General features: G+C 36.7%; 1 protein-coding gene across 1 annotated transcript; it reads left to right on the forward strand.

Annotated features, from left to right (window-relative positions):
* The first annotated feature begins 9,858 nt into the window (after positions 1 to 9,858).
* LOC149193586 (uncharacterized) lies at positions 9,859 to 14,975 on the forward strand. Its single transcript, XM_089407364.1, has 3 exons — positions 9,859 to 10,577; positions 10,763 to 12,310; positions 12,419 to 14,975. The coding sequence occupies exons 1-3, from the start codon at positions 9,859 to 9,861 to the stop codon at positions 14,973 to 14,975; spliced, it is 4,824 nt and encodes a 1,607-aa protein (XP_089263490.1).
* Positions 14,976 to 16,215: the final 1,240 nt, after the last annotated feature.

Consider the following 16,215-nt stretch of genomic DNA (forward strand, 5'->3'; position numbering starts at 1 on the left):
CCTTTTTTAATCCACTTTTGCGTCAAGATTTGCATCAGATTTTGTGTCTCATATTGCATCTACTTTTGCATCAAATTTTGTTGCATCAACTTTTGCATCCTATTTTACATCCATTGTTGTACCCATGTTTACGTCCACTTTTGCATCCCGTTTTGCATCTTATTTTGCATCTTCATTTGCTTATCTTTTTGCATCTATCATTACATCCACTTTTGTTGTGACACAATTTGTGCCATGTTTTGTACTTACTGGTGTACCCATGTTTTCTTCTAATTTTGCACCATCTTCGCACCCTCTTTTACATCAAATATTGCATCTATTTATGCATCCATTTTTGTGTTGGGTTTTGCGTCTCATTTTGTATCTTCTTTTGCATCTACTTCCATTGCATTCAATTTTGTTTCTCCTGTTGCACCCATGTTTGCATCCACTTTTACATCCCTTATTGCATCTTGTCTTGCATATTTTTTTGTGTTTCTTATTACATCCACTTTTGATCCATCTAATTTTGCATCTAATTTTGTGTCCACTATTGCACCCATGTTTGGTCCATGTTTACATCCATTTTTTCATACAAGTTTTCCTCGTTTTTGCATCCAAGTTTGTGTCCTTTTTCACGTTCGTTGTTGTATCGACATTTGTTTCACCACAATTCATGCTAAGTTTTATGCCTACTATTGCACCCATGTTTTCTTCCACTTTTTCATCCATGTTTGCATCCTATTTTGTGTCGAAGATTGCATCAACTATTGCATCTACTTTTTCATCCACTTTTGTGTCAATTTTTCTATCTTGTTTTGCATCTACTTATGTTGTGTCCACTCTTCATCCAATTTTACGTCTATTGTTGCCCCCATTTTTTTGTTCACTTTTGCATCAATTATCCAACACTCGTCATATTTTTTGCATTGATGGTATTTCTTATGACATTGACAATTATGAACAATTGATGACAATGTCAATCATTTTCACGATGATGATAATGAAGATGATGACGATGACATGAATTGTGATTATTATGATAATGAAAATTATGATAAATATGATGGGGGTTACAATGACAATGATGATTAAGATGGTAAAAAACTTGGCCAGTCTTCCCAATTTTTAAATTTTGTCATGGTCATAATCATAATCATTTTATTTGGCATCGTCTTCCAAGTCATCATCATTTGATCATCATTATCATTATTTTCATCTTGGTCATCAACAACAACAACAATAATGGTACGAATGATGATTATGATGTTCATGATGAAGATGAAAACAATGATGATAAAAATTACATTAATTATGATGATGGGGATGATGAAAATTATAATGACGATGATAATGGTAGTGATGGTGATGATCATCGATCATCTCTCAAAAATAAATTTGTTATTTATATTGCATATACATGTGTCCTAACAACCCTTTTCGAGCACTCATACCATTTTTTGGGTTGATGATATTTCTCACAACACCTATAATTATGAACAATTTACGACAATGTCCATAATCATGATGAAGATGATGACGACATGAATGATGATTATGACAATAATGTAATGATGAAAATAGTGATGATGATGACGGTGGTGATGATGATGATAATGAAGATGATGACACTCCCTCTAAACTAGGGAGATACTCATAATGAGACAAAAAAGTATTCTCAAGTTGAAATATTCATATAAGAAGGGATCTGGATTGATAAGCATCAACGATGATTTACATCATCATAGCCAGCATTGTCAAAATAGCAAGGCCTTTACTAACAAGTTCTATCTCTCCATTAGATCATATCATAATGTTGGGAGGCATAAATTTGGACATTGCTGCCTCTCTAGGCACTTACCCCACTAGGACGTTCACCAGGTATGTCCTCACATGATCATTTCCTAATCCATTGTCATAATATTTGACACTAGGAAATGTCGATCCTAATGACTATTCTTATCTTGGATTAATGTACTTGACTTATGGCGGTTAGTCCTAGTCAAACTACAAATTCTCAAAGAATATTGGTCCCAGATGTTTATCCAATCCACCATTCTCCCTACTGGTGTCTTTACTAGGCTTATGACTATTAGTCCTAGCCATAGTACATGACACATGGATAATATGGTGTCCACCCTCACTCCCTCTCAACCAGGGAAGAGATATCCACAAGCATAAGCTTTTCTCAAGAATACCCGTCATTTTCATAAAGAATAACATCATTAATTTGTTTTCATCGCATGACCCCTTCATGATTAAGAATTCATATATTTGTGGCAAAATATTTCCCCTTTTGTCATTTGTGATGAAATAAAATAAAAAAGTGAAAGCCAAAATCATTAAAGATACACTATAATGATTTATCTAAGTCTAAACTCTAAGGTTGAAGTGAAAATTCATGTAAATGTTATATCTATGAGTTGTGCCAAACTTATGAAAACCTTATTCCCTAAGTCCTATATATAAGAAAAATAAGGCCCAATGAATGGTAACTCATGTATTCACTCCCTCTTTGGAAAACATATGAATATATACAGTCCTAGTCACACTTGATCACATGTTTGTGATGGTTAAATAATGAAGTCCTTTTTCCCCTTGCATTTTCACTTCATCATTTAAGCACCTAATTGAGGATCTAGGGAATATTTTTTGCCTAAGGGTTTCATGTCTACTCTTGGTTTGCTTATGTCACACTATGGTAAATTTATGTTATGGAGTGAAATACTTAAGTTTGTGGAGTTATTAAAATAGTGTATTAAGTTAGTCACTACACACACATGTATTAAATCTCGTTGATCCACATGTGTGGGTTGGAGACTCATTGCTTAAGAAATTTAATGGAGACTACTTTAGGGCTTTGATGGTATAGCTTACAAAATCTCTTGGTAATCATTGTGATTCATCCTTTCTTTTCCTCAAGACACTTGATAAGATTGAAGTCACTCCCAATAATCCATGGAGATCGGGAGTATAAATTACTTGTGCTGGAAATAGAATTGAGAAATAGAGGTTTTCCATTTGCGATATTGGAGTCATAAACATTGGATACATGGTAGTAGTCCTTGATGTCCTAATCATTCCAAATAATAACCATTCCACCCAATTATCTCTAAGAATCAATCACTACTACTTGGAAATTCCTCCCCCATTTGCTAATTATATGAGGTAGAATCTCACTTAATATTTTTTTTTCTTATATCAACATTATTGATGGGTGCTTTGCGTACCATTTTTATTTTAGGAGTCTTTGTTCTCTTTTACTATTGAGGCCCCTCATGTTCCATGAGACTATTTTCATGGAGAATTTACACAGAAAGGAAGTATAATGTGACTAAGAAAAACATGTTTCAAGATTTAAGTTCTTGGACAATGCCACTTCATGACTCCTATATTTCCTTAACCTCGGACTGAATGGTGAACTTGATGGTCTTAATGGAAATTAACCAATGAAAATCTTAAAAAGAGATGACTTTTGACTTTATCACATACAAGTTAATATACTAAAAAAATATCCATAACAATTTCAACAATCAATGAATCATTAAAAGAAATATCCAAAACAATTTCATCAAGCAATGAATCATTACATTATAAAATACAATCTATAAACCTTTTGGGAACTTTTTGCTAAACCATGCTCAAAACCAACATATTTAATATTAATATTTAAAAATAATATGGAAAATAACACATTTTCATAAATTAAATAACATGTTATCAAGCATAAGAAATGTCACTAACAGAAAACCAAAAAGCATGCAACTAATGGGAGTGACCACTCAAGGCCACCATAAGACAATTAATCTATTAAGACCAAGATTAATGGGAACAAAGATATACAAAGGACAAAGGAAAACCGTAACTTTATTGTTTTATCAGGTGCAATTTGAACATCTCAAGATATGATGAAGAGCAGAATTATTTTTATTGCATTTAGAAACCCAAGCACATTCTATAACTTAGAAAGGAAGAGATGTATAATATCCATCTCAGCGACACAACACATGGCATTAAGTTACTTTTTTATATATAATTTAAACTTTTATCATAAACTCACAAGTTTAGCATGAATGGAATGTTCAAAATCCATTTTTATAAAAACAAAGTATATTTTTTTTTATAAAAAAATACCAAAAACTAAATATATTTTTCTAGAAAACAAAAAAATATTAAAACTAAATATATATTAAAAAAGAAACTAAAACATAAGAAATTTTATTTTTTATTTTTTTTTTGAATTTGAAATAATTTTTAGAATTTTTTTAAACACTTCCCTCCATTCTAAGAAGCAAAAATAATAATAGAAATAAGGATGGACCAAAACTATTCCTTTACCTAGTAAGTATTTCCCACCATTCATTCTACTCACTCGAGTTATTTCATAAAACAAATATAAGTGTTATTTCACACTCTTTTCGCAAAGCCTATTGAGCTTTGCCTGTGATATATCTATTACTTTATGGAGTCCTCGATATATTAATCAAGTTTTGATTCCTTGGATATTAATTACAGCAAATAAATCATTAGTACTCTTAATTCCAAGTTCAATGCCTTTGATGGTGGACACGAGGCAAGAGAGGGGTTGCTATCATGGTCATAACTCCAAGTTCATTGTCTCTGATAGTGGACGAGGAAAGGGAGAGGGTTGCGGTCGTGGTCGTGGTCATGGTCATGGATTTTTATCTTTTACTTTATATTTAGAGAGTTCAAAGCAATATGAATGGAATCATTGTCGTCACTAGGTATACTAGATTGAGTGTGATAATGGATAAAATGAAGTAGTTATTTGTGAGCATTTGTTCTTGAACGGACATTAGGATCCATTTTATCATAGATAAAAGTGCATAAATTAATAAAAACTCCATATTTCATGTGACATTCATATTGTATGCAACTTATTTGTCATTAAAAACAATTTATTTTTTCATGTGACATTCTTTTTTTGTTAAAATTTCTTCTATTTCCAATCTAAATTACAATTGTAATTTGAAATAAAGTTTCTAGTAACTCTTAATTTACCAATCATGCATGGACATCATAAGAAACATTCACAATATAATATGAAGGAAAAATGGGTACCTACTTCATATGCATTAAAAAATGCTTCTACTACTTAATGTGAATTACAAGTGTAATCTTAGTTGGATCTCCAATATATCTTAAACCATATTTTCATTTTATTTTTTAGTACTATTAAATGTTATTATGTCCTACCTCATTTTATTATGTTATTAAATGTTATTATGTCCTACCTAATGACCACAAAGATGATGATATAGACTATGTTTAGATTACATCATATATCATATACGTTGATGATAAGGATGGAGATGGCGTTTGTGATGATTATGTGGATGATATTATCAAGATGGTTAGGATGATGATCATGGAAATGATCATGAGGATGATCTTGACTATGATTTTCATGGTGCTAGCTAGCCATGTGTTATTTTTTATATTTAGTTGGGATGTCTTAATATGGTAATCATACATTTGAATTTTAGTTGATTCGAATAATGATGAAGATACTGTAATATCTTGTTACCTTTTGAATATGTTGAAAATTGTTTACAATTTTTTTATGAAGAATTATTGTGTATGATGATATTCCTATTTTTTTATGGATGTTGTGAATTTACCTTAGAATAATGATATCAATGAAACATTTCTATTTTGTAATCATACATTGACTTTTAGTTGATTTGATTAAATATGATGATAAAATTATTATTTTTATCTTGTTATTTTATGTATATATTGAAAATTATCAACATTATTTCGATGGAGAATTATTATGTTTGATGATATTACTATATTTTGATGGATTTTGTGAATTTAACTTAGATTAATGGTGTTCACAAAATATTTCGATATGATAATTACACATTTCAATCTTAGTTGATTTTATTAAATATGATGAGGATATTATTAGTATCATCTTGTTACTTTATATATGTGTTGAAAATTGTCAATGCTTTTTTATGGAGAATCATTATGTATGATGATATTACTATTTTTGGATGTAATGTTGTGAATTTTACTTGGAATAGTGATATATGTGATAAGTGTTGATTTAGTAGTCGTATATGTATATTGAAAATTGTCAATGCTTTTTAATGGAGAATTGTTATATATGAGGATAGTGCTATATTTTTTATGAATGTTGTCAATTACCCTTAAATTTGTTTAAAAATATTAAGTTATCAATTTGAATTGTGATATCTTCTTAAATGTGTTATACATGAAAATACTTCCTCATCATCTTGGAGGAGAATACAGTGTTGTTGGTTGAAATACGCCTTTCTCCTAGACTATATAAGATTATAATACAAGTTATGTACCATGAGGACCACGTTATCCTAGTCTATAACAAGTTGTCCCCTTCATATAACTTTTGTTACCAAAATTATCACTCAGTCACAAAGAAAAAAGCTCGAATTAACTAGAATTTGACACTCTTGTTCACTTTCGGAAACTCATATGGTGGAATGTGATCTCTTTATCCTAATCTTTAGCTTTTTCCTAAATATCAAAAGTATAAAAAGCGGGAAAGAGCCATAAAGCATGGGGAATATTTTTCCTAAGCACAAAAGCATCTAAAAAGTGGAAAAGGCCATTTTTATATGAGGAATAATTATTCACCCAAAAGCTTTTTCCCAAATTGAACTAATGAGGAATTTGGGAAATCTTCATAGACTTCACTTTCCTATATATTGGAGGCTTGGCCATTGAGAAAAGGATGGGAATTATTGTATTGTCACATTGATGAGATATATCTTGAGAGGGAGAGTTTTGGAGCTAGGAGTTGGGGGAGGTGCTACTACAACTACATTTGATGGTTGTAACTTTCCTCCAACTCCTTTATTAATATAAATCGATTTTTCTTCCTTCCATATGCTGTTATTCATTATTTACTTATTCTATTTAAATAATGAATGTATTGGATTTTGGCTTATATTTATTTATTCAGTAATATTTATATGTTTCTGATAGTTTAGATTATCAAGATATTATGATGTGAAGGTTGCTTTGTTCTCTCTCTTATGTATAGAATTGAGATTTGGAGCACTTCCTAGCTACACTAAAAAATGCAACAAGACCTGCATGTGAGGACTCACAGGAATTCCTTCTCTTATACTATACATCTTGATCTACGAAGAATCCTGAGCCTTAGAAAAAACTTTCTCTTAATTGGTTTGTCCTGGGTATCCGAGATAAACTGAGAGGGTTTTATGTTCATATAACCATGCATTAAACTCTAGAAAAAAATGATATTTAGAAATTGTAAAATATTTCACTATGTAATTGAAATTAGTAAAATGAAACCATAAAGGGGGTCATAAATGGAAATAAAAGTAAAACTTTAAACAAGAAGCCAAAAGTGGATGTAACCATGGATGAAAAATTGGAAGTAGAATTGGATGTTAAACTAGCCATCAAAACAAGATGCAAACAATGACACAAAAGAGGGCTTTAAAGTAGAACTAAAAAAGGGTGAAACACTAGACACAAAGAAGGGAACAAAATAGGGCATACAAAAGGATAACAAATTAAGTGCGAACAAGGATGCAAAAAATGGACACCAAAATGAGGATGCAAAGAATGGTGTAAAATTAGGATGAAAAATTTGCTACAAAAAGGATGTAAGAAAGGCTCGGTCAGAGTTATAACTATTTATGTGCCCTTTCAACTGATATTATAAATACCTTAAATCTATTAATAATTTTGCTAAATTTATTACTAAAATAATTTTAACTTACTTCATTATGAAAATGTAAGGATAATTGTCAAGTTGGCTAGGTAATAATAGTAATTAATTTACTGCAAAATATTAAAAACAATTTTCCCTATTTATTACCTTGCATATAAAAGGGTTGCTTGAATGGGTATTTGCAGGCTGCCCACTCCATGCCATCTAATTTTTATATTTTAATAACATAAGATTTTATCAAATGTTTAGTCTAATAAAATTTTGCAGTATAATATTTTTTTTATAAATATTAAATCTATAATATATATTTTTATATGACCATTAACATTTAATTGTAAATAATTAATTAGATATTAAAAAGTTTTGATTTTTCAATATATTTCTTAAAATTATAAAATTATATATTATTAATGATGGAAAAAAATTCCAAAAACATCATAATATTAATAATTTAAAATATATAAAAATTTATATAATGATTATTTAAATAAAAAATATTTGTTATAACAAATATTTAAATATCTATTCTATATTTTTATATTATACAATAATAATTTTAAATTTTAATTAAATATTTTTTATAATAAATATTTAAATATGATATTTTCTTTTCTTATTTATAATAAAATATTTACAGTTTTTTCCTTCTCGGACAACGAGCAGTTTTGGGTACAGATAAATATTCAATACATCTATATTTTTGGCAATATATTACCTACAACAATTGACGATTAAATTTGAAGTTTTTTGCTAGTAGGAGAAGAATTCATCTCAACCTTTAGGATATTAACATCACATATTTTAATTTCTGAAACGTGGATTATATATATATATATTTTTATATTTTTATATGATATAATTAATTGTAGTTTTATTAAATTATTTATATTATAATATATATTACTTAATTATTTAAATTTATTGTTTATAATGAGTATTATGCAACATAATTTTAATTTATAATTTTAAAAATATGGTTTAAATTTTAGTTATTTTATTTTTATTGTTATAAAATTATTAAACATTATTGATAATATGTTATGAGATTAATGAGTAATATTTTCTAGGCCTACGGGGCTTTGGATTGACGGTGAATGAGTGCACTGTTAATGCACTCCTTGCAATAGGTCACTGGTTCAAATCCCCGTGGGTGCTTACCTATCCAAAAAAAAATGATTAATACTTTCCAAATTAAAAGACAATATAAATGTAAGTGTTTCGTTATTATTTTGATTAACTCATTGAATTGTAACATTAAAGTATTTGGAACTATGCAAAAAACTGGTTGATTGCGCTCTGCGTTCTAGGGTTTGTACATTTGCAGCGACGGCAGGCTTTGCAAAACTGCAGAATACCTGCAATCTCTGACGGATTCAGGCCCATTCATACACCGGACAGAGGGTACACGACCTCATGGAGCCCCTGCCGGGGGAGGGCGATGGACCTCCCCCACAAAACGACAATGAACAGTTTCTGAATGAGGAAGGAAAGGGAACTGTAAATCAGAATGAGAATAATGAAGATCCGAAAAGCCAACAGACGAAACAAGACGAAAAGCCACCAGAAGTACGCTCTGCTACATGCAAACCAGTGGCCTCTGTGCGCCCAAGGGTAGAACTACCAGGCCATCGAATCAATGCAAAGATACAGTTCATGAAAGATCATGCTCTAATAGGGAAATTCATCGGTCTATGGCCAACTGAAAAAGCATTAAGGAGCTGGATAAATGCGAAATGGCACCCAAAGGGACATATAACCCTGCAGCTGGGACCGAAAGGGTTCTTCACTGCTATCTTCAACTGCTTGGAGGACAGAAATAGGGTCCTAGACGGTGGGCCTTACTTCTTCAATGCAGTCGGTCTGTTTCTCAGAGGATGGGTGGAACGCTTCAACCCAGACAAGGAGGACCTCAGCTGGGCTCCGGTGTGGATCCGCTTATACTCGCTGCCGGTGGAATATTGGGAGGAAGACTCCCTATAGGTGATAGGAAACACTCTGGGCGAGTTTGTCAAAGTTGCAGAGGAAACGAAAACATGCAGATACACTTCTTTTGCCAGAATTTGTGTCTATATGAATCTCAATCAGGCTCTCCCAGATGCGGTAAGCATATCTCACTATGACATTGAATGGATTCAGACGATTGACTATGAACATGTGCCTTTTCGATGCCGAAGATGTCATGCCCTAGGGCACTTATTCAGAGACTGCCCACTAACGCAAAACCCTCTTCTGCCTCTGATCTGGAAGCCTCTGAAGCAGGTGGCTTCATCAAAGTCACAAATCGCCGGAAATCCCACAAGAAACATGCTCCAAAACCAAAAGTAGCGCAGACCAGCCCACCTGGGCCCTCAACAAGAAATAGTTTTGGTGTCTTAGCTAACCAGCTGGAAATGCAAACGAATCCACCGGAGCCAGAGACAATGAACGACGACCACTCAAAGAAGGGAAATCCCACAATGCCACAAGCAGATACTCAAGGTAAGGAAGCTTCTACCTCAGACAAGCAAAAAGAAACATTATGGAACACTCAAGTCATGCAGTTGGAGATTCCAAACTCAATTTCTAGCCTAGAAGAGGAACCGATGGAAGAATCAGATTACTCTCAGTTCATGGAGGAAGAAACAGAAGCAATAGACATTGGGGATCTGGACCTTCCCGGTCTAGAAAAAGCCTGCACAACAAACAACTTTGACAACATTCCGGCAGGACAACTTAAGAACCTGGAAGAAGTGTTATCTCGGGCGCAGAGGCAAAAATCTTTAGGTATACAGACAGGAGGTCCATGGGATGGTCGATTCATAGCCAAAGATATCAAAAAGCGAGGAAGGAAAACTGTTCTACAGAGAACAATCAAGGTAGGACAAATTCTAGTGGATTCCGGCAGGTATGCCAAGTTAACCAAGTACTACCGTCCTGAAAACACTCCTTCCCAATGAAGTTAATCTCTTGGAATATAAGAGGGCTTAATGGCCCAAGGAAGACACGAATTCTTAAAAACATGATAAAGCAAGAAAACCCTCAAGTTTTATTCTTGCAAGAGACCAAATGTGATTCTAATGCATTTGATAGATTAGCTGCTAAATTCTGGCCTGGGAGTCATAACATAGCAGTGGATGCGGATGGTGCCTCGGGAGGCCTAGCTATTATCTGGGATTCGAGAGCTATCAAGCTCAACAATTTCCATGCACACAGGAATTTCCTTCAAGCAATTTTTCATATCATAGGCACAAATCAACATGGGCTCTTAACTAATGTATATTTCCCACAGGATACATCTAGAAAAGCGGATATCCTAAACTCCATCTCTGCTCTCAACCATAACAGATTGCACCCTTTATGGATCGCAGGAGGCGACTTCAATATGATTACAAGACTGGAAGAAAAGAGAGGGGGCAGATGCAGAGGATCTCAGGAAGGGTCGCTCCTGAAGGACTTCATTCAGAATAACTGGCTTATCGACCTCCCTTTCAATAATGGAGTATTTACCTGGAACAACAGACGAGCAGGGAACCAGCAAATCGCTTCTCGGTTGGATAGGTTTTTACTCTCAGATAATGCCATTCATCTTGGTGGTGATTTTGCAGCCTCCATACTGCCCTTCTCGGGATCTGATCACTGGCCCATTTCCCTCCAATGGTCTCGTCCGGGAAACAAGCTCCGCAGGCCTTTTCGCTTTGAGGCCTTTTGGTTGACCCATCCAGACTTCCACAAATTAATCAATACAGAATGGAATAGCTTCTATCCTCCTCCAGGCTCAAAAATGTTCCAATTCCAACAAAAGCTCAAGCACCTAAAAGGCAAGATCAAGCATTGGAATCACACATCATTCGGCAATATCTTTCAGGGGAAAGCAACCCTTGAGCTGGAAATGAGGCAGCTACAGCAGAAGATCATCATAAATGGCCGATCAGAGGACCTGGCAGAACAGGAAAAAACCCTTGAAATGCAACTAGCAGAAAAGGAAAAGCAGGAAGAAACGTTGTGGCGGCAAAAATCAAGGATCAGATGGCTCAAAGATGGAGAGAAAAACACTAAATTCTTTCATAGCACTACAATCCAGCGCAGGATGCATAATAATATAACTCATATTCAAAACGAGCAGGGAATCAAAATGGAAAAGCATGAAGAAATAGAGACTGAACTTTTAAATTATTTCAAGCAGGTGCACAGAGAGCCAAACAATGACAGATCTCAGGCCATAGAGAAAATTACTCGCAATATTCCCAAACTTATCACAGAAGAGCATAACCAAATGCTTCTCAAGCCTGTTGATCTCCAAGAGGTGGAACTTGCAGTACGACAACTAAAAGCAGGCAAAGCCCCAGGCCCGGATGGGTTCACCTCTAATTTTTTCCATAACTTCTGGGACCTGATCAAGATGGAGGTCTGGCAGGTGGTTGAGGAGTCTCGCTCTCTAAGATGGATGTTTCCAGGGGTAAATGCTACTTTCATAGCCCTGGTTCCCAAGGTGGATCAGCCAAGCACACCCGACAAGTACAGACCGATAGCACTCTGCAACATAATCTATAAGATCGTGTCTAAAATCATAGCTTCCAGGCTCAAACTCCTGCTTCCTCTCATCATCTCACCTGAGCAATCCGGATATGTTGAGGGGAGGCAGATCACGGATGGGATCATCCTAACTCATGAAATAATTCATTCTCTGAAGATCTCCAAGAAGCCAGGTATGCTACTCAAACTAGATCTTTCAAAGGCTTTTGATAGCCTTAGCTGGAAGTATATTGAAAAGGTTCTAACAGCTTTCGGTTTTGATGCTTCCTGGGTTCGATGGATTATGAGCCTCATCTCATCCTCCTTTTTCTCTGTTTTAATCAATGGCATTCCCTCTGCTACCTTTCATCCTTCTCGTGGCATCAGGCAGGGAGACCCCCTCTCCCCTTTCCTGTTTGTTATCATGGCGGAGGGTTTAGGTCGCAGTATTAGGTCTGCTCAGCAATCTCTCCGTCTCAAAGGCCTCTCCTTTCACAACTCCCCTGCTTTCACTCATCAGCAATTTGTTGATGATAATATGCTTTTTGGGCATCCTTCGGTCCAAGAGGCTCGTCAGCTCAAAACTCTTTTGACGGACTTCTCGGAAGCCTCTGGTGCCTCAATCAATCACTCCAAATCTCAAATCTTCTTCTTTCATACCCCCTCAGTCACTCAGTCAGCCATTTTATGCATCCTAGGCTTCTCCTCTGCTAAACTCCCCTCCTCTTATCTAGGTGCTCCGCTCATTGCCTCTGGCCTAAAGCACTCTTCCTGGAGAATCCTTCTAGAAAATCTGGAAGCGCGGCTCTCCTCTTGGACTCACAGATCACTTAACATGGCAAGCCGTCTTGTCCTCATTAAAGTTGTCCTTCAAGCTATGCCTTTATACCTCTTCTCCATCCTTGCGGCTCCCAAATGGGTTCTTAAAGAAATCAAAACTATCCAAAGATCGTTTCTTTGGGGCAGCAGCGGCCTCAAGCGCAAGTGGGCTCTAGTTAAATGGGAAACAGCATGTCTTCCAAAGAAAGGAGGCGGTATTGGATTGAGGGACCCCTCTCACAGCAATGCAGTTATGGGGGCTCGAATCTGGTGGAAATGGCTTTCGGAACCTCTCACCCCTTGGGCCTCGTTATGGACAGCTAAATATGTGGGAAATTGTCCAAGGGAGGAACTAATTAGAATATCAGAGACCAGCACAGGCTCAATCATGTGGAACTCGGCCAAACAGCACAAGAACCTCATACAGCAGCATAGCTTTTGGGAAGTGAAGAATGGTGGTAATGCTAGGTTTTGGGAAGACTCCTGGCAACAGATGCCCAAACTCAGGGACCTTTTCCCTCCAAATACTCTTCTGGAACAGGATATGCAACCTCAAAATACGGTGAGAAATTTCTGGCGCAATTCCTCACACCAAGAATACAGAGAGTGGCTCAAAGCGACTCAGATCTTAAGACAGGGGCCGATGCAAGACCAACAAATTCTGGATACAGAATTAATGAAAAGGAAAATTCAATATTCTGAGGAAAAGGACATTCTCAGATGGGGATATGAAGAAAAGGGAACCTACTCCACAAGAGAGGCCTACAATATACTTATCAAGGAACACATGGTGCTGGACTCGCTCTGGAGCAAAATATGGGATCCCTCCATCTGGCCGAAAGTGTCTACCTTTCTTTGGCTCCTTTGTCACAAAAAGATTCTCACATGGGACAATCTGAGAAAAAGAAACTTCTATGGACCCTCCATCTGTCCCAACTGTAAAAACGATGAGGAAACCATTGAACACCTCATGTATTACTGTCCGTTGGCACACAAGCTATGGCAAAAAATCAGTTTCCGTTGTCAAAAAGAAGGAGGAGCCAATGGAGATATCACTGCTACTGTGCGCAACTGGGACCACCACCCCTATCAAAGTAAGATCCTGAATTTTCTCTGGAAGCTCATCCCAGGATTTGTTATGTGGGCCATATGGAAGGAGAGAAATGGTAGAATATTCAAGAATCACACCAAATCGCTGGATGACATATGGAAAATCATCAATCAAAATATTGAAGAAACCATATCTCTCAAGACCTGGTACCAAGAGGACTTCCCAACTATCCCACAGGAACAATCAATATGGAATAATTGGAATTTCCAAAGGAAGCAAGAACAGCTGATCAAAGGAACAAAGCCTCCGAGAGGTCACTCACCAGAGAAATGGCTCCCTCCCCCCATGAACATGTATAAGCTAAATTTTGATGGTGCCTCAAAGGGTAACCCAGGGAATTCTGGCTTTGGAGGGATCTTCAGAGATCACAAGGGAGCTCCTATCTTAACCTTCTTAGGCTCAAGAGGGTGGGACACCAATAACTCAGCGGAGTTAGAAGGTCTATGGCAAGGGCTACTTCTGGCGCAAGGTAAGGACCTCTTTCCTCTTATAATAGAGGGAGACTCTCAAATCATCATCAAAATGGTCTCAAGAATTCTACAGGGCTCCCCCTCCTCCAAGATCAGTAACAGTTGGAGAATGGCACAAAGGCTACAACATATTGAATGCTGGTTTTCCTCCCACAGAGCGGTCTCCTTGAAACACATTCGTAGAGAAGGGAACAAAGTTGCAGACCTATTAGCTAATATGGGAGTCGACTGTGGGATGTATCTACATGTTGGATCACTCACTAATTTAATATCTGAATCTCAACTCCTGGATTTTAACAATCTAGTGCAGAAGGAAATGCCTAAGATAGAAGAAATACCCCCGGATGCGGGTGGCACTACTACTCTTAATGCTCATCATGCAGCAAATTAAAGCCTGGTACTGCCAGCTGCAGAGCAGCGTGGCTTCCCAAGACTTCACCTTGTGCGAGCGGGAGGAAGGTTTTAAGGCTGGATCTGGTAGGAGATTTGCATTAATGGCTCGTGCTGTTCAACACAACATTCCCTCTGTTATAATCATGTCGATCCTTAGTGTCCTCCTCACGCCTTGCGCTCAGTCTCACGGCAATGGAACCTGGTTAGCGGAGGTAGATGGTGACGGGCTGATTCTTGCTCACAGACGCGAGCTCCAGGCCAACATTTCCAAGGGTAAGCTCTCCTCTGTTCTGGACTTAAGCATTGGTTGTATCGTGCCTTCGTCTGGGGTGTTTTCTGTGCATTCAGTTTGGTATCTCTGTCGTTTCAACCAACCCTGTTCTGTAGTCTCTGGTGTCTATAATCTCTCTGCGCCCTACCACTCGTCAGTCATAATGGTTCGTTCGGGTAAAAGACATCGTTCTGGGGGGCGTCGTGACAGTGGCTTGCATTCTTCGGCCGGTCATTCTGTGGAACCTGAGCAGGCGCCCATCAATCCTCCTCCCATCCACGAGGCTGTGCCACCTTTGAGCTCTAGGCGCAAGCCAATTCCAAATAATGCTTTCCAAACCACGCACTTTAAATTTCAAAGTAATTTGAACAGGCCTCTTATTACTGCTCACATCACCATTATCCTTTCGGAAGAGGAAAATCAGGTCTCCCCTCTGGCTTGCATTGCTCCTGATCCTTCCCAAAGCAGTGAGCACTCCATGGATAAAGATAGCCCGGAGAATTGGAAAAGTGAGAAGTCTGGTCAGGAGGAATTTCTTAAAAATATTCCGCCCCTTGAAGACATAGGCCCTGCTGTTGAGGAAGGGACTCATGGTGAAGCAAGCCACTCCATGGCAATCCCTGTCAGTGATTTGGATGGCAATGAGAGTCTGAGGACCGGCAGTGCATGTCTGGCTGAGGAAAAGAATCATGACAAGGCTAAGGAAGGGTAGCGCCACCTGGGACTGCTTCTTCCTTTTTTGTTTCGGCTACTGTTCAGGATTTAGCACTCATGACCTGTTGTTTTTGGCTTCCCGCTGGGGAATTGGTGATACACTTACTGCTGGTTTGCACTGATTTCGTGTTTCTGTGGCCCATGTCTCCTTCTCAGCTAAACATGTCACTCTCTGTGTTTTTCATCTGGTTTTTTGCTCTATGTAACTGGTCTCCCCAGCTTCTTTTTGTAAGGGGGCAGTTCTGTTGTGTTG

This window comes from Pinus tabuliformis, chromosome 2_2 (genome assembly GCF_031772625.1).
Source record: "Pinus tabuliformis cultivar Carrire ecotype Pingquan chromosome 2_2, CPIR1, whole genome shotgun sequence".
Lineage (NCBI taxonomy): Eukaryota > Viridiplantae > Streptophyta > Pinopsida > Pinales > Pinaceae > Pinus > Pinus tabuliformis.